This window comes from Camelus ferus, chromosome 23 (genome assembly GCF_009834535.1).
Source record: "Camelus ferus isolate YT-003-E chromosome 23, BCGSAC_Cfer_1.0, whole genome shotgun sequence".
Classification (NCBI taxonomy): domain Eukaryota; kingdom Metazoa; phylum Chordata; class Mammalia; order Artiodactyla; family Camelidae; genus Camelus; species Camelus ferus.
Genome location: NC_045718.1, coordinates 2,054,910 through 2,079,076, shown reverse-complemented (window position 1 = coordinate 2,079,076; position 24,167 = coordinate 2,054,910). Strand labels below are relative to the sequence as shown.

Sequence of the window (24,167 nt, the reverse complement as noted above, 5' to 3'; positions counted from 1 at the left end):
ACAGAAATCAAGACTAGGAGACTTCAGGTAATTTGTTCAAGCCATGCAGCTGGTAAGAGCAGTGTCAGGAATTGAACTCAGGTCTGTGGCTTGAAAACTCATGAACACTCACTGCTAACAACAACAATATGAAAAAAAGATAAGAAACAGTATCTTTTCCTGAACCCAACTTTCTCAAATATATAATTTCCAAAATGTTTCTTCTGTATAAAAATATACAATGGTTATATTTGCTTCAATATGACTTGAGGAAATACAATAGTTAAGTAAATATTTTAAATTCACCTCATACACCAAGAATTACGCCTTGCTTGCTATAAGGAAGAAAGAGAATTTAAAATGAGGTAACATCATTGTGTTCATTTGTAAATAACATATTGCAGCCAACTGTTTCTTAATTGCTCAGACTGTTGATAAATAATCCAGTCCTGCTGCTCTCCACAGACAATTTGCTTTGGATCAGATCAGGCAATTCAAACAATACTAATTACAGTGAAACCCTTTTATATGAATTCCTGTTTGTTGCAGGGAAGAAAACCCCTATCTCAAAGGTTAAGGCATTTATCTCTGATTTTTGCTGAAACATAGTGGCTATTACCTAGGCTCAAGTTATATTAGTCGAATGAGTTTTGGTTAAATAAAAATGGATAAAGTTGTATTTTGCGTGGAAAAAAATATGTATTTCAATGTTTATTGCACTGTCATGAATCATGTTAATTTTATCTTTTTAATTGAAAGAACAGATGTGGAAGTTTTATTTTAAGTAGTATTTTCATTGAAATAAGCTATGTTGCTAAGTGATTATTTACTATCACAGAGATTTGTATTTTAATAGACAAATGTGTCTCTCCTAGGAAGAAACCAAGACTTTAGGAGGTCTTCATTATATCAGGGGATTTGCTGTAACATGGTATCATTGTATTTATGATTTGATGGTGTTAAAATGAATATTAAATGAAACAAAACTCCCAAGGATTACTCAGGAGGCAGCTGAGTACATAACATTTTGTACAGATGGTTGGAAGGCACAATTTTGCTCCATCACTGCATCCACATCCTTGAACGATTTCGACTGAAGACAGCATTTCTTTGAATTTTTCATTAAACCAGACGTCTTGAAATATGAATTCCTTTTATGTTTCTGTGAGTTTTGGCTAAAAGAACCCCAGTGAATAAATCATACAATACTACGTGTCACCAGCACTTGTGAATATTTCTGCTTTGTTATTCTATTCTCAGTAGAGCACCATTGATTATCAAACTCAGCGGAGAGCATTTTATGATCATATATCTCCATTAGCTCCTAGTTTGACTACCATAGATTTTTCTGGTTAAGCCTGCATTATGTATTAGGAAGCCTATCCCTTCAATGCAAAGTTTGATTTCATTTTTCTAAGCCGAGAACTCTTATTATGTATTATGTATAAAGATTCTTATCTTTTACATGTAAAAATAGCCTGCACTGTCTCTGTGTAAAACTGAAATTTATGCCATCTTTTTTTTCCCTTGATTCACAGTTAGCATATTATACTATGAAGATGAATCTCTACAATGCAATGGCTGTCAGGGTAAATATTTCTTCACTTGTTAAACAAATGAAAAGTCAATTGTGCCCTGAATTCGCTTTTAATAAAATGAGCAAACCCGAATAATGCAAATTTGATTGATATGCTAATGGTAAAGAGAGAAAAGAGTACATCGTTATAAAGTTAGTTATACTAAAGAGTCTTGGCAGTATTAAAAATTAGAGTAAAATGTAAAACATGTAATTATCAATGCTTATGTTTTAGAATGTTAAATATCTCTGAGCCATGACTAGAGAAAGAATGTAAATATTAATGAAGCAATGTTGGTTTCCATATGTCATATAGAATATTGTAATAAATAGATGAACATGGTTCTGGAATGTAAGTTTCCTGCCCAGTACAAACCAATCAGAAGTTATTCATACGATTTAGCAGTAAGGAAGTCAGTTTCCAGCTCAGACGTTTTATTTATATCATTTCTGTGCTCAACTTTCATGTGTTATTTGCCAAATAGGAAGCTGAATTTAGTGATTGTGAGGCTTCCTTGGTTTCTGCACAGATTTTGGGAAGAGCCGCAACAAAAGTATTATTTCTTTTGCATCAGACAATATGATGATAGCTTAATTGTGAAGCTGTTATAAATGGGAAAATGCTTAAGTGAATTTCATTAATGTTCTTAAAACCTATGTTGCCTTATTATATTCTCTTCCCTTAATCTATTATTAGTTCTTACTTCTGCTAAGCATAACAGATTTTGTTTTGGGTGAAGCAAGGTAGTAAAAATACCTTCTGAAAGTCCTGTGTTGAACACGGCAGTTAAATTAACATTATTTAGATGACTTAAAATGCTCCTTTGGGAAGGGGTTTTCCTCTATAGGTGTGAGTGTGGGAGACTATCCCAGGGACCATCTCCAGGATCTGTTCACTGCTCTGTGCTTTTGTAGTTTAAGGGGAAAAAACAGGAAGAAGTAGATCTTTTTTCCTCCATTTCCTGAGCCAGAGGCTGATATCTAGCTGCACTGGGCTACTTAACCTTTTTTAGAAATATAGTCATATAAGAAAATAATTTGTTTTTTCTCTTTTAATGGGAATACTTGAGCTTGAGTCTGGGAATTTAGGAGATTCTGATTCTCTGTATAGCTCTGCCAGAGACAACCTCTGAGCCTAAAACAGTATTAGAGCTTTTCTCTTCTGCATGCCCTTTGTCAGATGTGTCTGCAAAGTAAAAAGCTGACGGAGACCCAAAGCAGCTGATGACCAAGGGCTTTGATGTCCCCACAGATCACCAGAAGGGACAGAGGGACAGGAGACAGAGTTCGAAAAATGCATTCTCCTGTTTATTATTTAGTCCCAAGTTTTGTATTGAATTCTGATCTGGCTAGAATCATCAAGATTCCTTTTACCTTGACTACGCATGTCTAAGAAACCACATTAATCCAAGCCACTCAGAAGGCAGAGTTTTTGACTTATTCCAACATCATACTAAAAACTGTTTCCTTTGCCCAGCGTCACCTTGTCTTTGGTCAACATCAGCAGACAGTGCTGAACTCTACCTAATTCCTGCGATCCTAGAAAACAGCAAAGTTTGAAAAATCTCCCTCGGTCCAACTCTTTTGTGTTTCTGAAACAGCTTACTGCAAAAAAAACCACCCTTCCCCACAGGACTTAGATAAGAGGCATGGATGACCCCTTGTTTACTTATGACAAAGCCAGACACAGTCCCTGAATTTCCCATTCTTTACATCATAAATGATTACCTGAATTGCTTGTCTCCATCGATCAGTTGGAAAAACATGTTTTTAACCAAACTCTGGTTAAGTTTCTGTCTTTCCCCTAGATCTAGGAATGTAGCCAGCACATAGCATCTCCTTATTACCTCCTGAACATGGGCTGGCTTCAGGTTAAAACATTCTCTGAGCTACCATCTGATTATGCCACCCTGTCATCCCACTTCCCCTCATCAGATTCTTTCCAGCCTTGTTCATACCTTTCAATAAAAGAAAAACTCTTTTTGCCTTATTTTTGGCATGTTTGCAAATCTTGCTGTCGAAGATTCTCTGTATTGCAATAGCCCACCTCCATCTATTGCAATAGTCATCTGCCCCCTCTTTCTTACAGTGATTCTTCCAAATCAAGTCTCTCCTTGCTATGTCCAGATTTGTTTTTTATCTGACACAGGAGAGAAGAGTAGAGGTGGGAATGCACTGGTCATTAAAGTGAAGGGAAGGAAGACTTGAGCATTTCCTAGAGGTTGAAATGATCCACTGAAGATACTCGGGAATTTTTGGAGGCTTAATGGAGTATGTAGTTACTACTGTAAGAAATTTATAATAGAAACACTACTCTAACAAAGATGTTCAAAGACTTCCTTTAGAGGTTTGAATGAGTTAATTTGGTAGCTTGGTAGTGAGGAATCATCAAGTTGGATTAACTTGGTGTTGAGGAATCAGGAATGAAGCCCGCTTGCATAGAAGCTAATGTGATTGCCTAAGAAAGTTTTTTTTTTTTAATTTTGGGTGGTTTTTTTTTTCTTATTTATGTATTTATGTATTTATTTAGTTTTGGAGGGTGAGGCAATTAGGTTTATTTATTTACTTACTTATTTATTAAATGGAGGTGCTAGGGATTGAATCCGGGACCTCATACATGCTAAGCATGCACTCTACCACTGAGCTATACCCTCCCCCCAGCAAAGATTAATTTTTAGCATTGGTTAATTGCATGACAAGAACTGAACTTATTTGTAGGTGCACTTGGATAAACCTATTTGTAAGTGGATTTTTTGCAAGATGGTGCTCTGAAAACTTTGCTCGCTGCGGGAGTGAGAGGCTAAAGAGACCAATGTGGGGTCCACAAACCTTCATGCTGTACATATCTGAAGATTGCAGCCCTACCTAAAGACCAGCAGCTGAGCTGTTTCTTCTAACAGATACAACTCTGCCTTGTCAGTTCAGAAGCTACCATGTAACTTTGTTCGAAAAAGCCACCCTTTAAGTGATTTAAATATGGGTGGCTATGAGTGTACAAGAGGGAGAATTTCTGAGAGAAACAGATAACTACCAAAAATCTATATGGCCATCAATATTCAGCCAGATATACTTTTATATATGTACCTAAACCATGCAGTCGAAGAGAAAGAAACTTTTATCTTACTTTGGCTCATAAACTGAGCCAGTCGCAAATTATATGTCTGACTATTGACTCCTAGCATGACAAATTATATTCAGTTGTCAAAGAGGTAAATGGAGCATTTCTGAAAAGAGAAGAAATTTTGAAACTTCATTTTTAACTTATACATCTTAAATAGATATCACTTTTTTATATAATGAAGAATAAATTATATGTGTGTGATTGTTTAGTGTAATAGGCATTCATATCCAGATTTGCTGTATTTTTTTTTAAAGGGTCACCTTTTCTCTAAAGACTTTATGATCCCCCCACCCATGTGGGATAGATCACTGTCTTTTTTTATGTCCCTGTTCTACCATCGATACACTTCTGTATAGAACCTGTAACATTTTATTATCCTTACTAATTTACATGCCTGTATTTGGCACCCACATACACTGTAAGTCCCATGGGTCCCAGATCCTCTCTTCTTAGTCTTTGTATCTGGCTTATAGTAGGTGATTAAAGAGATGTCCCTGAATAAATCAACGAATGTTGGTTCATTCTTTTCTAAATAAGGAGTTAAAAAAAAAAAGTCACTTGTTTTCAATACTTTTTATCTAAGTCCCTTAGTGCCCTTGTTGGAAATTATTTAAGCCTTTGCTGGGAAAACTTTAAGGCTTTTCCGAATAGTTGAAAACACTTGAGGCTAAGTGGCTGATGAACCGGACACGGGAAGGTGATATTTGGTCAGTGCAGTTTACACGTGAGTGGAAGACCTCATAAGCTTTGGGCCCTTGCCAAAGTGTTAGAAACACATACAGACTTGAAGGAATTTTCCTGTGAACAAAGCTGCTATCAGAACCCACAGGATGCCTGTACAAAACCCCTGTTACTGATTTGTAGCTAGGCCCAGCGACAGTCAATTAATACAGCAATAAATTGCTCAGTAAATTTTTATCTTAGCTCCTGGGGCCCCATTCCTCCTGTTTCTCTGTGTGACACTTTATTGCCTTTTTGGTCTTTAATTTGAATTTACTCCAGATTAGGATTCTGCTTTTCCTCTAGCATCTTGGCTACTCCATTGTGGATCTCACTTAAATTTGGCCCCCAACTTTTTTTTTCCCAGTTCTTACTCTTTGAACAGCTTTTAGTATCGTATGCAGATACCATGAGCTGATTCATTTGCTCAAGTTATTTCTCTCCCTGTCCCATCTAGATGTACAGCTGTGTATCTTTTACAGTACAGTGTGGAATGGACCCTCTATCCCTCTATTTTTTTTAGAGTGTTTTTTTTTACCTTAAATTTAAGTATAATCTGTTACAGTGTGTTGGTTTCTGGTGTACAGCACAGTGTCCCGGTCATGTATGTACATACGTATATTTGTTTTCATATTCCTTTTCATTAAAGGTTATTATAAGATGCTGATTATAGCTCCCTGTGCTGTACAGAAGGAATTTGTTTTTGTCTATTTTTATATATAGTCGCTAACATTTGCAAATCTCAAACTCCCAAATTTATCTCTTCCCACCGCCTTCCCCCCAATAACCATAAGATTGTTTACTATGTCTGTGAGTCTGTTTCTGTTTTGTAGGAGTTCATTAGTGTCCTTTTTTCTTTTTAGATTCCACAGATGAGTGATATCATACAGTGCTTTACTTTGTCTTTCTGGCTTACTTCACTTAGAATGATCTCTGTTTCTGATGCTAGAAAGCATCTCCTTGAGCACTTGGGTGTCACTTCAGGCCCTCCAGTCATGGGGCTTAGAGAGTCAGTTTCCTGGCAGTAATATAAAGATGAAAGGCAAAATTACTTTATGGGTTGAAAGCCCAATGAAAAATATGCCCAGGTAGCAAAAAAAGTGCAGTTCAGTGTTATTATTTCATCCACTAGGTCTTTCCATCCAGTGAGGTCCCTTACTTGTTTCTTTCCCCCAAAACTTTGATGCATAGTTCTCAGTATTTGGTATTTTTATCTTGTTTATGGCTTTTGTTTACTGGCTGACTCCATCTAGGATGAACCATCTTGTATAGAGTGGCACATATACCTAATTCTTCCATTTCTAGGCATATAGACATTCAACTTAACCTGTATCTTTGAGGCTCCCACTTCCCCAGTAGAATGGTTCCCAATTCTCACACGTATTACCTGAACAAGAATGGATACAGCTGGTACCTACCTTAGTCAAACCAGCTGCCAGGAAGAGTGTGTGTCTGTGAGGCATATATGCAAGGACAAGATGGCAATACCACAGGTTCCCAAAAGTTGATAAGTCAGAACCATTGATAAGTAAAAAGAGTTAGCAATTGCACAGCAGTGACCACTCTCCAGGCACCATTCTAAATATTTTAAATATTTTAACTATTCCCTGCAATTCTCATGACCAGCTCACTGAGGCAGGCAGGTATCATTATGGTTCCAATCTGAAAGATGAGAAAATGGAATTGTAGAAAGTTGTCTTGCCCAAGGTCACACAACTAGTAAGTGACAGTGTTAGGAACTGAGCCCAGGAGGTCTGGTGCCCATATTCCTGTTATTTCTGGTCACCCGCAGTCTTACCTTCACTTCTAGTCTTCTTTTTCTTCTCTCAGAAATCTAGATAAGAGCAACTATATGAACCCTGGGTCAAGCCCTTAGGGAAATTTTATTACTCACACGGTGGTTTTCTTGGCAAATGGACCCCATGGCCCTGGTAATTCATGAGTATTCTTACTGATACAGTCCACTCAGGGAATTCTAAATTCAGTGATAATTAGTAGAAATGGGTACGCAAACTCTAGTCTTCTCATATTGCATCAGGATTTGTCTTCCATCATAACCCCAGATGAAACACCTTTCTGGCTACAATTTTAAATGGCTATTTGTATAAGATATAGCAAATGAAAAAACAGAACCTGTCATTTCTTTCCTGTTTGGAGTACAAGGTGCAAATCACATAGATTTTTCTGATCCAAGAATTTCAATTTGGTTGTATTTGGACCTTCACCATGCCCATTTTTGACCCTGGAACATTAATGGAAGAGAAAAGGAGACTCTTAATTTCATTAAAAACTTTAGAAACCCCACAAAATTTTTACCAGCACTATGATTTTTCAACTGTTGACCCCTTTCTTTATACATTAACTCTTAGAATATACTGGTCTTTAATAAGCTCAACTTAATGGGGATATATAATCTGGCACAGACTTTGGAAGTTAACAAAAGTAAACTCTCTGAAAATTATTTATTCCTTGCAGTGCCTGTGGAAAGCCTCCTTTGGGTCATCTCGTACATCTTGAATCGCATTTGCTTGCCTGTCCTAGGACAACAAGAATAGTATCATATGAATGCAGATTTCGAGAAGTGCTAAGATTTGGTACCTTGGAGATCTCAAAAAATAATGTTCCATCAGACTTTTTCTTCATTTTCAAAGGTCTTTGAGGAATGGAAAATGATAATAATCTAAAACTTACGGAGTTTTAAAGAACTGCAGATGTAATTGATTGTTTCAGGTAGAAGTCCTTTTACCCTGGAAACCTTGTCCACCTTATTGATCACATATACTTACTTTTTAAAAATTTTTAAAAATTTAAGTATAGTCAATTACAATGTGTCAATTTCTGGTGTTCAGCACAATGTCCCAGTCTTGCATATACATACAAATACTCATTTTCACATATACTTACTTAATGATATTCTGCTGGAACAATGGGAGTCTCAGATGACCCTTTATTATTGCAGTTATTTTGAATAATTTAACTTGAAATTAGTGCCCCTAAACATTTTAGTTCAGGTAAGAAATCCTCACTTTAAGGAAAATAAAAACTGTCATAACAAGAGGACCACTAGACTAAAAGATCACTTAAAATAATCAATTTGCAAAATAACCATAACTTTATTGGCTCTTTCCTCTTAGAGCTCTGAATTTATGTAATCAAAATTTTTATTTACAAAAATCAATATAACTCAAAACATCAATTAACTATTTTCTTTTGTTTCGCACTTGTGTCTAAAGTATGAAAAGTGTAAGATTATATTGTAGCTTTAATTGAAAAATGGTTAAATATGTGTCAGATAAAGACCCATCTCAGTCTCCTATTTATAATCCTATTTTCATATTTACACCACAATGCAGTAGTTATGTTTAGAGCAATGACTCCAATATTAGATAGACATAAATAGGTAAAATAATTCAGGAAAAAACACTGATATTCTTTGATATACTAAATATTATACAAGGTTCTAGGAATACAACATGAATAAAACACAGTCTTATTCACACAGAAGAAAGTATCCCAAAACATCAGCCTAAGGAAGAAGAGGGGTAGATAAGCCCTACCTTGTGCAGAATGATAAACATTTAGATGTTCCATCACTATGCAAAATAATATTTCTTCTCTCCCCCTACTACCTCTAGTACCAATATCTTTGTGAAATGATAAAAGAAATTGTAGAGAAGGGAAGTATAAAGTCAAGTAGAGTGGGGAAACAAAATATTGAAGAGAAAAAAGTTGCATACGGAATAATTATCCAAAACCTAACTAACCATATATATGTATGTTTTTGACATGATAGTAACTTGACATCAATAGTGAAAACTTTGACATTACTATTTTTAAGCACCCTATCTTTGAAAATTTAGTAAACTCACCTTTCTGTGCTCACTGTATGGTTTTCTAGAATGTTGAACATTCTAATAAGTTAAAGTCTAATTATGAATAAGAGTCCTATTTATATGCTCTCATATGCATTTAGAGCATTAGTCCTAGATAGGTTATTACCTGTGAATTTGTTTTTTATGTTTTGATTTTAATTCTAGGTGAGAAGATTTTTTTTTTCTCTCTTTTGATGATATTAAGATTACTGTGAATTTTGAGGAATAATAATAGACTCAACGGAGGGAAAATCTTTTCTATGAACAGATGGCTGATATATCATGGTTTTGCCATTTATTTTAGTGCTTAAAATAAACATTATTTATAAGACCACTTACATTTTGATGTTACTTAATGAGGAATATGCATCATTGATTTGACTAGCTTAAGAGGTCATTTAGAACTTGCCCGTTAACAAGCTGTAATCTGCTGAGCACACAATGACTTTGTTTAAAATTATCTATTCAGAGCTGATCAATGACAATAATTGTTTTATACCAATCACTTCTGAAAGTTGCTAATTACTTTGAAGGGCATGAATACTAGCCGTGTGCTTTGGAAGTCATAACCTGCTCACCTTGAAATTAAGAAGAATGTTGTCATCATGCTGCTTCTTGAAAGTACTTTTTTTTAAAAAAAAAATTAAAAGTGTCTTCACTAGTACTGGGATATCAACAGGAAATTTAGGCAAAATTTAAGATGTCTTTTGTTCCTATCACAGGAAGTATAGTCAGAAATCAGCTATATTGTATCTTTTATCAATTAGCTATTGGTCAAATTGGGCTCCCTATAACGTAAGAACATGCACACACTCTTTCTCTTCGTGGAGTACGTCTGACAGACGTTTTAGTGGGTTTTGGAGTGAGGGAACTAGGTATATTCTCTGTCCTTTACTTTCTTACCAGTTATGTCATAACCTTGATCAAGTTACTTAACCTTAGTTTTTTCATTTTTAACATGGAGATCATGCCCTATTCACAAGGTTACCATGAGAATCAAAGCAGTTAGCATAATACCTGGTACATTCATGGAGCTCATAAACTTTAGATTCTTTACTGGATGATAGCATCATCATCCACTCAAATACCCAGTTTCTTTCAGCCTTTTTATTCACTTACCTCTAACAAAACCCTCTGAAGTTTGGTTGATTATACTTTAAAGTGGATGAGTTTTAATTTGTTATCTGACCGTCACTTACCTATTATGAGCTTTAGTACACCATTGCAAATACCCAGATTTGTCTTGAAAAGGAAAGTTAGCCTGCCTTTGGGTGGGTGTGTAGGGAGCTGGGCTGTTAGGAGGGTCTCTGAGAGCACGATGGTTGACGCAGCGAGTGTGGCTGGTGCTGTTTCTAGTAGCTGCTCAGTTAAAAGTGGCAAAAAGCGCACGCCACTGGGTTTTGTGAGCGCCCTTCCTTCTGACACAGATTCTGCAGCCGCTTTCCGAGTTTGCTCTTTCAGCTTCTCAAAGCGGGCAAAGCGCCATCTTCTGTCCTTCCTTCTCAGCTCCCCAGCGTGCGTCTTTTGTGTTTTCGGACCCATTTAGTCTTATTTTACTTAGAATTTAATGGTGTTTTCATGTGATAGGCAGTCTGTCCCTCCACACTATTTAATATCCTACAGTGTCATGTTGAAGGTACAAGACAACATTTTGTTTAAAGATTTTGATAGTACTGAATTTAAAAAAATATATTAAAACCTTTGATTTTAGTGATACCAAGTACAATTTTCAAGCCAGTTGGTTATGAAAAATAAAAAAATCCATTTGGTCGGGAAGTGGAGGTAGTAGGAATTGGTAAAGCAAATTTTTAAACTTTCAGTAGTTAATTTCACATACAGTATTTGTAAAACAATGATAAGTATTATAAAATAAAGTATACTAATTTAGAGTATGTTTTTGTCTTTATAACATTTTATAATAAATCTTTTGAGTACAACTGATATTTGGACATAGATATACTGTTATTTTAGTGGAAAAGCCTGAGACTTTATTTGATAGGCGTTATCCGTCATTACCTTGATTCTGAAGAACTATTAATGGTTTTGCTAAAAATGTTCACTGGCATATTTTATCTTTTGATTTCCTTCAATAGATTCAGAGGCGATGGCGAGGCTATAAGATTCGGAAATACTGCTTTAATTATTATTATTTGAAGGAGTACCTGAAAGCTGTTTCAGAGACCAATGATGCAATTCGGTGAGTGGTATAATCACTAGTCCACTAGTGAAAATTTTAGAAAAGTTACTCAATAGATGTTGATCATTATCACTTAGGAATACTTTCTAAAACTAAGTGATATTTTAAGCAAAAATTTATTGTTACAATAGAGCTATATCATTCTATTTACCAAAAAAATTTATTTTTAACTATCTTGTACTCTTGACTATAAATTAGATTATTTATGTGTGTAATAAGCCTACCTTGGTACTATGCAAATAGTTCAGGTTCAGTAAAATTACCTCATTTTGAGGTGGATTTATCTGTAAAATGATTACATAGATGAATCCTTAAGTATGACAAGCCTCAGATGTATTGTGAGAAACATGTTCAGTAGCAAAAACTTGCCTCTCAAAGAAGAAAATGTTAAGGAACATATTAAAATGGACTGCTTTACTGTCAGTTTTTTTTTTTCCTTCTAGCACATAGAAAGATAACACCTGGATTTAGGCCTTAATGATGAGTCTTCTGTAGATTTATGCAAAGTAAAGTTACTGCAGCACTATTCAGTCAGGTTTACCAAAGTTCTATGTACTAAGTTTTCATGTTACATCAAAAATTGCTAGTTTTTTTCTTCTTGTAATGTGCTCCATTCTAAAAACATATGTGACCATATGCTTATAATAGATTTAGATAAAAATGAAATAGTAATGAATCATAGTTGGTATTTATGCCATAGTTTTACTTTCAGTTTTCACCTGCATTATCTCATTTTACTCTTAACATTTTTCAAACTAGAGATAACAATTGACAATAAGTTGTTAAGATAAAGGTGTTGTCTGAGACCCTAAAATTATATACATCATAAAATATCTAAACGCTAACTCCCCAACTTTTAAATTTCTCACGTATGTGACATGTATGAAAAGGTCTTTGGAGATTAAGTATGGGAAATTTGTGAAGTTGATTTCTTTGGAAACAGCAATAAAGATTTGGGGAGCTTGGAATAGGATTTAGTCAGTGAGCGAAGTTGGAAAACTCAGAAACATGTGGGCCGTAGGGGACTGCTGTTTAATTTCTTCCTAAGAAATCCAATGTTCTAGCGATGGGCTGGCTATCTGCAATCGGCAGGCTTGAGCTTGTCAGGCGGAAGGAGCTAGTAGAACATGCAAGAGGGAGAATTTGAGCTGGACTGGGGTTCAGGGGAGGCAAGAGAGGCCCTTAAGACATGGAAATTGAGGAGGCACTCACTGTCAGGGTCGTGTAGGCGACTGCACTTTCCCAACCCCGAGAGTGTACCTTTAAACTCTGCATTTTAGAGTCCTCGCTTGCTTCACCTAGTTCTATCCCTGAACAGGAGAAGGGACTCAAAGAGACAAACACGTGCAAGGTGGTTTTGGAAAGGCCTGTTTCTTTTGTTCATCAGGTATTTCCTTTTATCCTTATTTCTTCCTGATTTTACTAGGAATATCTCTAGCCACTAGAGAGCCTGGTGTATCGGTGCTCACAATTTGGTTTAGCCTGCTGGTCTTTATCATATTACAAACTTACTCTTTTGATTTATACTGGTCTTAGAATTTTTAAGGCAGAAGAGAAGTTGAACGAAACAAATGCTTTCCCATCATGTACTGAAATAAGATGATATTTTTCCTTTTTGACCTATTGACATGTTATAGAATGTGTTTTTATTAATAGACATATTAATATTAAACCATCATATACTAGGAATATATCTAACAAGGCCATTCATTGTTAATTATCCTTTTGATTTATTACTAAATAATATCAATATTTTACATAGGATATTTACATTCACTTTTATAAATGGAGTTACTTATAATTCTCTCTCTTGCATTGCAATTTACAGATATTGTTATCAGATTTTTGCTGTATTTATGAGATGAGTAGATTATATGGCATGGGGATTATTGTACTGAAAAGGAAAAACACTCCTCTGTTTTCTGTGTACTTAACACTCTACCCTCAATACTTCTGGTCACAAAATGGGTTTTTTATACCAAGCAATTCTCAGACTCAATTCGGATGCCCTCTACCTGGAGAGAGCATCAGATCCACAGGTTAAGGACTCAAGTCCCACAAGGCCTGTCCCCCGCAACCCTCAACTTCAGATGGCAATCGCATATCGTAGGTCCCCAGGTTATCCACAACTTTATGTCCAACTTGGCTACAAATCAGAGATTCCCAGGACGTCCTCCTCAGCTTCAGTCATTTGCTAGAATGGCTCAAGAACTCAGGAAAACAGTTTAATTACTAAATTAAAGGTTTATTATAGAAGAATACAACTCAGGAATAACCAGGTGGAAGAGATGACCAGTGCAGAATATGGAGTGGGGGGGGGGCATGCAGCTTCCATGCCCTCACTGAGCATGGTACCCTCCCAGCACCTCCCTGTGGTCCACAAGCCAGAAACTCTCTGAACTCTGTTGTTCGGGGATTTTTATGGAAGCTTCCTTATGTCGATACAATTGATTATATCATTGACCTTTGGTGATTAGCTCCACCTCCAGCCCCTCTCCCCCAACAGAAGTCGAGGGGGTGGAGCTGAAAATTCTGATCTTTTAATCATATGATTGGTACCCCTGACGATCAGCTCCCAACCTGAGGGAGTCCCCAGCTACCATTCATCTCATTAGCATGAAAAAAGACATATTACTTTGGGGGAATTCCAAGGCTTTTTGACCTGTGTGCCAAAAACAGGGATGAAGACCAAATATATATTTCTTATTATGAAACACAGTATCTACAATTATATTAGTATTTTATAGGATGCTTATATCCACGTTTGTAAGCATGATTCATCATAATTTTCTTTCTTGTCTTGATATCAGGTTTTTTCTTTATTTATTAGTTGAATAGATTATATGGCATGAGGATTACTGTTTTTAGAAGTTTAAAAGAAATAGTTTATAAAATTAACTGGGCCCTAAACCCTTTTGGAGAAGGCAAATCTTTCACATTTCCAAACCTCTATTCAGGTTTTAAAAAATATATTAAAGTCAGTTTTATTTATTACCAGATAACTATTCATCGATGTTTCAAAATATACTGATGTTATTTACAAATATTTTAATTAAAATAGTTCTTGCCTTGTTCCATTTCTCATTTCTAATTTTGCTTCTTAAAATTTTTGTCTCTTTGGTCTCAAAATTGTCAGACTTACCTATTTTATTGCTAATTTTTAAAGAACCACATCTCAGATTTTTGTCTTTTTTACTCACTTTTCTGTTTCCTAGTTAAATATATTGTTTTTATACTTTAAAAACCCTTTATTTCTTTATTTCACAAATAATACGTGTCCATTGTAGAAAAATTGAAAATACAGGTAATTTAAAACAAAATAAACAAAAACTCATTTATGATCCCATTGCTCAGAAATAAATACTTGTAATATTTTTATGTGTGTTCTTCCAGACCTCTGCCACTTCTTGGCTGTGTGACCTTGGGCAAATTCTTTAACTTCCTTTTTCCTAAATTGCGTTATCCACAAAGTGAGGAAAATAATAGAATTACTACGTAGATTTCTTATGAACATAAGTAAGTTAATACATGTAAAATGAATAAACAGTACTTAGTATATCCTATGCACTAAATAAATATTAGTTTATTAATTTATTCCTATGCTTACATGTAAATACCTTATAAAAATGGTTAAATACAATGTATTATGTGTGTCTCAATTAACAAAATATTGTGAATATTTTCATGGTAATAAATATACCGATATCAACATTCATAATAGCTTTAAAAAATTAATTCCTTATTATTGAAGTTGTAGGTGTTCCCAGTTTTTGCTGTTTTAAGCATTTCATTATTTTCTTTTTGTTACTTAATATGGAGTTTCTTTTAGTTATTGCCTTACACCTGGTTTTCAGACAGCTGCTGTCTTGTATCCTCACCTGGGGGAGAAAATGTTCCAGCCTCTTTCTCTTGTAAGAACACTCATCCCATCATGAGGTTTCACCTCATGATCTCATCTAAACCACTTACCTCCCCAAAACTCCACCTCCTAATACCATCGCACTGGGGCGTAGGGTTTCAATATATGAATTTGAAGGTGGGGACACAAACCTGCAGTCTGTAACAATCGCTGCCCCACTCACTGCCTTTGATCATCTGGCCTTCAAGGTTTTGTGAATATTTTTCCTGCTTTGGGAATGCCCCTGTGTTCTCGATCATTGCCAGGCCATGTGCACTCCACCCTGGTCTCTGGCTTTATCACTCTTTTACTGCATGCTCTCATGCAGTCCAAAGACAGCACCACGGAGAGGGCTGAGTCCAGAGAAGGTGGGCCCAGAGAGTCTCCTACATATAGACACAGACCGTCAGAATCAGCCTTCTCCCGTAAATCTTTTGTATTGCGCCCAGCACACAGTCCATGGAACTCTACAGACTTATGTTGAGTTACCCTTTATAGTATTTGGTATCTTTTTCTGGTAGCAAAAATCATTTGGGACCATTCCAGTTTATCTCAACAGGGGGTCGACAGTGAGCCTCAAAGTGAAATGGAATCTCCATTTCTTTTCTCCAAGTTTTTTTTTTTCTTTTTCACACTCCTATTAAATTGCTTAAAACTTCCTCAGTGACCCACAGTGCATATACCATGAATATATTTGGTAGGTCCTCTTCGTCAGGCTACATAAAATTTCTTTCCCAAGGTCAGGGACCCACAAAAGGTCTGTTCCTATCTTTCAGATTTTGTCTTAAATGTCACCTCTTTAGGGAAGTCTTTTCTAACTCCCTTCTTACTCTCCTCCCGCCTCCACTACCCTCCACCCCCAACCTCCGCCCACGTATACATCCGTAATTCTTGGTCGTTTTCTTTCTTGGAACTTATTCCATTGTAAGTGGTGTGGGGTTTGGTTTTGTGCTTCAGTTGTTTGCATGATGCCTAGCTTGCCTCATAACTGCCCTCCTCCTAGGCTCTACTACAGTTCGGAATGTAGTAGGAACTCAAAAAAATAAGTATTGAATAAATCATGTTGTAGATTTGAGGAAGCACATTAAATCTCACTGCACTTTCCTGTTTAAATTTGGAGCCCCATGAGAAATAAGACAAAATGATAGGGCATATGAGAGAACAAAATATCCCATTTGTGACTGATAAAGCTGATTGTATAGGATGCTAAAGTATAGGATAAAGCTGATGACATAGAATGTTTATGTGGACAAACAAGTGGCTCTTTGAATGCCGAGAGGTAGACAGACTTCCCCAGCCAATAGCTCAGCAGTGGGCAGCCGTCTCCTCCCTGCAAGCATCAGACCCTGGCCCTGCCAGACTCTATGCCTGCTCCCACCTGAGTCCTCTGAAGGGGCATGGGCCAGGCTTCCTATAATAGAATAAACATACCCCCGCATGAAAGAAACAGGAGAGGGGAAGTGTCCCCTCACTACGACAAGTAACATCTATGTCAGTAAACATAAATTTGTCTCAATTTTCAGTGCCTATAGTGTGTATGGGTATGATATTTATACCATAATTTCTTTAGGCAAATCTTTCCTATATTGATGGACATTCAATATAACATTCCTCCGCAGAGGTTTTTTGCATGTGTACTGTTATCTTTTTTCTGCATAGTGTTATAAATGGGACTTTTGCATGAAAATTTAAACGTATCTTATAGTTAGATGCATATTATCCCATTCTCCATCCAAAAATATCAAATTATATTTCTATCAACAATGCATAGGCATTTCTGTTTCCTTCCCGAAACTGGATTTTGGCTTTTTATCCCCACCAATTTAATAAAGTGAACGATTCCATCTAAATTTTATTTAATTATTTTTTACTTTTTAGGAATTTGAATATCTTATATTGGCCATTTGTATTCTTTAATGACTTGCCTGTTTATATTTGTTCTATTTGCCTATTTTATTTTATTATTATTATTATTCATAATGGATTTGTAAAACTCCCTTTGTGTGCTAGGGAAATAAACCCTTTGTTATCAGGGATGCAATTATCTTCGCTTGTTTGCTGTTGTGTTTCAAACATATTTATGGAGATTTTGAGATATGATGACTTTTCAATTCTTTCCAGTTATATTTCTCAGTAATTTCTTTTTTGATGTCTTCTTTCATGACTTTTAAAAACAGTCATCCATATTTTGGCAATTTAGGGTTTCTTGTGTAACTTTTAAGATTGAATCCATCTGGAATCCATTTGATATAAGTAGGAAATTTGAAATCAAGCTTAAGATTTTTTTAAAACGGCTAGCAATTTATTCCAATAGCATTTATTAAATACTTCACTTATCTCTCACTGTCAAGTGCCACCTTCTCACATACGAAGTCCTCACATGTACTCAGGCCTGTATCTTGACTGTCGATGCCATCTGATCTCTCTCTCTCTCTCTCTGTATTCCTGTGTAGTATTTGTATAGTATTACATGGCTTGAGTAGCTATACGTTACTTTTATTTTTCAGCTATGGCTATTTTCATTTAATTTTCATACAACTAAATAGTCATTTTGGCATGTCAAAAAATGGCAAGTTGGGATTTTTAAATGGATTTAAATTAAATTTGTAGAGTTTTGTAGGGAAATATGACATTGCTATTTTCATAATTTGAGTTTACCTGCTAGGGAACGAGATATATCTCCTTATTCATGTGGATATTTTTTAAATGTCCATTTGTAAAATTTTGTTATTTTCTTAATACAGGTCTACATATTTTTTGTTAATTTTATTTCTAGGAATTTCATATTTTTCTGTTATATTTGCTAATGGTGTATTTTCTAAGTTTTTATTATTTACATGGAGGAAAGTAATCTATTTTGTGAGTAATTTTACACCTTACTAAAACCTCTAATTGGATCTCAGAATTCTTGTACTTTTTTTTAGTACTTAAGCTAGATATTGATGGTTGGTTTTCTTGTTCATTCATTCAAGTCTCTAATGACGGAGGGTCAGCTGGAGCAGTGGGCAGCTGTGCTCTGGCCACTGTCCCCAGGTCCTGACTGGCCTCCTGTCACTGTGGAAATCGATTTCACGAAGCAAGCTCAGCGTGAAGTCCCACCGCTCGCAGACTCTTTTCTTCCTTCAGTTTACTTGATTCAGCAGCTGTCAGGCTACTTTTCCCAGTTCTCCTCCAGCCCAGTTTTGCCATCAAGTCCCAGCTCGGTCAGAAGTTCTGATCAACCAAAAGAGAAGTTGTTTGGCTTCAAGTTCTCTCCTTTAGTCCTGCACCCAGTCATTCCCAGTCTTCATCCCTCTTGGTTGGGGCACTTATTACGCTCTTCAAACGTGTTCACTCATTTCCCACATACACTGACTTTGTGACTGAGGAAGATACCCTGCACTTGTACTTTAACTTTAGTTGATATGACAGATACTCTTCATTTATTCAATTTCTAGTTATTCTCTTGAGTTTATGATGAGGGTTGTGACCGTTCCTTGCTTTTTTTCATGTATTTCTGTTTCTTTTTGTTCATTTGGCTGATCTCAGAAAGGCAAAAGAGCATACATTGCTAGAAAAAGCACACATAATTATTTTACCAAGCGCTCAATATTAACTTTTACTGTTATGGTTTCTTTAAGTGTGTGTCATTTCTTTACTTTTATTCAATCTTACTCTTTCTTCAAGGTGTGGAATCTAAATTGTTTTGCATGTATAAATGCATTTATAAAGTCTTTTTTAAATTATTCATATACATGGCTTCTTTCTTAATAAAAGCAGTTTTATTTTAACCCTTGATTATAGTATTATTCAGATATGAAAGTTTTACCTTTATAATAATGTTAACCATTTTTCTATTTCCTGTTGCAGTTCTTGGCAGTGTTCATTGAAAAAAAGTCTGTATATAAGTAAATGTTGATGAGAATGCACAAATATTTTCAAGATATCATATATTCTTCCATGGTTCATAAATATTTGTTAAGTTCTATGTTATAAATTTGGAGAAGCCGCATCAGACTTTCAAAAGTGTCAAATTCTGATTCTCTTAAATTACATAATACCTTTTTTTTATATATTGTTCCATGTTTTACAATAAATGTATAATTAAGCAAACATTTACAATAATATTCTGAGATTATCTGAAATGCCATTTCACACATTTTACGTCCTCATAGGCTAAGACATAGATGAAAAAGCAGGTGTAGAGTCTTTCCAGACCTCAGCATGAACTACCCATTGAAAACACTAGGGATCAATCCTTTAATCAGATAGTGCTATTGCCACTCAAGCACATTATAAATTGCTAACATATATTGAGCACTTATTGTATACCAAGTACTGTGCAAAACCCTTTGCTCTCATTATTTCCTTCCATTTTCACAGCAAACCTGTGAGGTAGATATTAGTACCTACTCTTACACTTCAACTAGAGATATTTTAGTTTTGCTTCATTATGCCTAGGACTTCCCTCTAAGGATTATTTTAGATTCTTAATTGGGATGGAGATATCTGTATAGATGTTTGATAAAGAATGAATAGTTACCTTAACATAAGGCTAAATATAGAATATAGATACTGAATTATTTCATAATCATTTATAAAATTAAATAAAATCCAGAGTCCACACGAAGAATAATTTCTGTATTATACTACTTTTCTCTAATAAAACCCATCTGTTTCCTTTTTGAGAGAGATTTTATTTTAAAGCTCGTCAGTAAGACCATTTATTTTTACTTAACAAATTATTTAAAGTTAATGAAAACAGTGGTAGATTTTCCAATTTTGATATATGAAAGACAGTCGAATCATGAAAAAGTGGCTGTTTTGTAGATACATTTGGTAGGTGAACTGTCAGGTAGCCTCCATAAGTGGGCTGTCATGTTATTTCATCTATTTTTATTATTTGAACTCAAATTAACTCGGCAGTTTCACAGTTTATCTCTCGTGAATCTGAATGGTTAAGTGGGACAGAAGAAGAGGTGCAGTTCCATTAAGCCCTAGCACAGCACTGGCTGTCAGGTGAGCCTTGTTATGCTGTCCATCCTCATTTAACTATCCCACAAGATCTCTTAATGAAGTTAAGCCCCAAGTTCACTCCAATAATTCTGTGGCAAGAGTTTGTGCAATGTAACAATTCATCACTTGTCAGGAAGGCACTTTTAGTTTATACATTTAATAAGGGCATCCTCTAGCTTGGTTAATTAGAAGTGAACAGTTTGCATATTTACTAAATGCAGAGTGTCATTGCCACCACGGCCTATTGCCTACATGAATTATTTCTCTATCTGCAATAAACAGCTGGGTAATTATTACTGCCATAATCAGATAAATTCCCTCTGTAAGGCTTTTCTTACATGGCAATTCTTTGAACTCATCCAAAGCTGAACAAAATTTATGAACTCCAGCAGCGAGGCCACTTTTTCATATGATGGTGTCCCTGTTCCCTATTTCAAGGACATAAGTAGAACACCATAGGTATTGTGTAAATAAAGAGCATAAATATGATTAAAGATAACATTTCAATGAACCTCATTTTTAAAATATTATATTTTGATCTCAGCCAACTAAATGATCGCAGTTTGGCTTTATCGAGTTGAATCTGGATGACAAACTCGCTCAGTAGGGCTGGCTTAAGACGTAAAGAAATAAACTTTTGTTTCCAAGAACCAAATTAGCCTGTAATGTTAACTATACATATATAATTTTTTTCCTATAGAATCATTTTGTATATGAAGCTACAATAATTATAGCAATTAATTTGGTAGAATTTAGATAATAATGCACTAGAGTCTCTAACTTAAAATACAATGTGTGTTCTTTGCTTTAAAAACAGTCTGTAACTTGTTAATAGTAATTAATGACATAACCCATATAATCACTTTAAAATATGGCATGATATCAACTATTTGATCATAGCCTTTTTACATGTCATATTCTTAACAAGATTGTACTACCTTTAACAATTTGCTATTTCAAAACATTTTTTAAAGCAAAGTATATAAAAAGAAATAAAACCCTTTATTCCTGAGATAGAATGAATAAAAGGGAAAGGCATGTTATGTTGCTTACATACATATATTTAAATGTTTTTCAAATTTTAGTCCTTATACAATTAATTTCAAAAAGTTTACAAAAGATATTTATGAGTAAAAGAAATAAGGACCACAGTAAAGTAAAATACAGAATGATAACTCTAATGGTGTGACTGATCAGGTAATGTGGTTAGTTAAGTATATTTCATTGTCAGAATGGAGAAAACATTACTGCATATGCCAGGAAACAGTTTTTCTAGAAGCTTCCAGAAATTTCACATATAATATGAATCCGCAATAGGAGACACTGGGTAATGCAGTGAACAGTGGCTTCTGTAGCTTTTTTTTTTTTTTTTTTTTAACAGAAAAAGACTCTCTCAATTTCAGGTCTCTTTTTTTGTGGTGATATTTGAGGGGTTGGGGAGAAGCCAGAATGTAGCATTAAGTTGTTACTCATTTGAAAGCAAGGAACTCAAATATGTTGGTTTGTGGACTTAGCCTCATCGTTGTTCAACTCTGAGAGATGGATGGATTGCAAGTTCTTACCTCTCACTTATCCTAGCTGATCTTTTGGTAGGAGATGGATGGAAAGGTGTTCCTTTTTTTTTTTTAATTCTGTATCAAGGACTGATAATGCTGTTTTTTTTTTTTTAATATTGCTGATTGAAAGTAAATATATACAGTGGAAATCAGATTTGGGTACTTGATATCTTAATAATAAACTTTTTCAATCATAGTTGAAGATACGTTTAAGCTGTTATGAAAATACATTGAGAAAATGTAACCATTGCTCAAAAATTATTTAAAGTGACATCCAGTGAACTATTTGGACTTCACCTTATTTGACCTCTTTGAAGCACATGACAATGTTGATCACTTTTTTCTCTAATCTCTCTTGTAACTTAGATTCTCTGATGCCACCCTCTCCTGGTTTCCTCTCTACTTCCCTGATTGTTTCTTCTCCATTTCTCTTGTATACTTGCCTTTATTTGCCCGATCTTAAATATTAGTATTCTCTCTTTGATGCACGAGCCTTTTCACTCTATATCCTCTGGACAGTCTCCTCCACTTCAGTGACTTCTTTTACCACTTGTATTCTGATGATTTATTTATCTGAATATTCTCTAGCCCAGAATGTTTTTTATAAACATTTATTCAAATGCCTGCTAACACTGCCACTTGGACATCCACAGACAATCCAAGCTAAGCATATTTATAGATGAAGTAACTATGCTTTTCCCAAACCTCTTCTTATGGTAAATTGAGCCATTTTTCTTTTTGGTGCCCAAGCCAGAAACATGGGACTCACACTAAATTTCCTTTTCTCCATTCTGCTGATGACCAAGTGCTATCATTTCTTTTCCCAGTCCTCTATTTTCACTCTTCATCAAGCTGTCCTTCCTACTGCAGCCCAATTATTTTTCTAAAATACAAATTTGATCAGTATAATCTGTTGTATTCCCTTCCTTTTAAGGGTTCTATAGTAAAAGATGACTTAAAGATCCTAGAAACATAAAATATATACACTAGGGTTACATTTCAGAGTATCTTCTTGGCGTATGAATTAATCAAACCGAAAATAAATACTTATATTCTTAAATAGTTATAATGCTTAAAAGCATGGATCTTTGAGGAAAAAATGTTAACACGTCTCTTAGTTAATGTATTATTGTAGAATGGGAGTTCCTAGAGTGTACCCTTAAAGAAAATCCCTAAAAAACCAGAAATTTTGTGATAAAGAGGAAATGTATGCAATAGTGTCATATTACAAAAGCAGTGGATTAAAAGAGTTTCACTTTTGAAGAAATATTTTTTTCACTACTCCTTTGTAATGCTTTTCAGCTTTTTCCATCTTGTTTTTAATCTATCCATTTCTTCTCTCAGGAGTGACATTGATTAGAATTGGGAAAGAAAATTACCCCAGTTTCTCTCTCTCTCTGTTCTTTCTACTACTGTTTTGTAATCTCTTCTTATCCTGCCTAACAATACATGGGCTAGGGAATCTGGCATTCATATGGAAGTTATATCCAAGATCAATTATAAAATGATTGGTCAATAAATAATTTCCCCAACTCATTAGATAATTTTCTGAAGTTACATGTTATATTCTGCTTGAAAATACGTTGGCATCATCTGACAGTAGGTAATTGCTTTATAGTAGCATCAAGATTAGTTTAGAGATGTCCCTGATCTGTATTAAGTGGATTGCATGCAAAAACAGCCACAATTATTTCTGCCTTAAAATGAAGTTAGCACGTTTTAAATGAGAGACAATGTGTGACTTTGGAGTAAACACAAAGTAAGTAAGTCCTTGCAGTCCTCTTCACATGAAGTGGGAACTTTAGCTTCTCAACTCTGAACTCTACCTGAAACAAAACTTCAGTAGCTTGAGCTTCATTCTCCGCAGGTGAATGAATCACTGTGAAGATTCATTCTCAAGGGAGACAGAATGTGATGTGCCTTGATCTACCTTTATGCAGGAAAACCCCCATGCGGGGACTAAAAGTCGCCATCTGTATATCATTTCATTTCACAGAGAACCGGAACCTTGTTAATGACACCTGCCCCTTACCAACCTCAGTGGAATGTTGTGGGATGAATTGATGTCTATAAAGCACTCGGAGCTCCTGAAAATAATGCACTATGTCAATACATTTTATTATTTTGCCTATTATTATACCTAACTGTCACTCTCAATTATGTGACATCATATCTATTAGATGAAATTTTACTTCCTTTTACAGAAACTATCCAGAATAGCAAAAAGAAAAGAATTTTCCAGTGAAATATGTG

The 24,167-nt window shown here is 35.2% G+C and overlaps 1 protein-coding gene across 2 annotated transcripts in view; it reads left to right on the top strand.

Annotated features, from left to right (window-relative positions):
- The window catches only part of SPATA17 (spermatogenesis associated 17), a 137,327-nt gene that overhangs the window by 25,999 nt on the left and 87,161 nt on the right, over positions 1-24,167 (top strand). For both annotated transcript variants that reach the window (XM_006188158.3, XM_032466769.1), the window contains exons 4-5: positions 1,518-1,568; positions 11,362-11,465. In XM_006188158.3, coding sequence (XP_006188220.2) covers positions 1,518-1,568; positions 11,362-11,465 — 155 coding nt within the window. The remainder of the gene's footprint in view (positions 1-1,517; positions 1,569-11,361; positions 11,466-24,167) is intronic.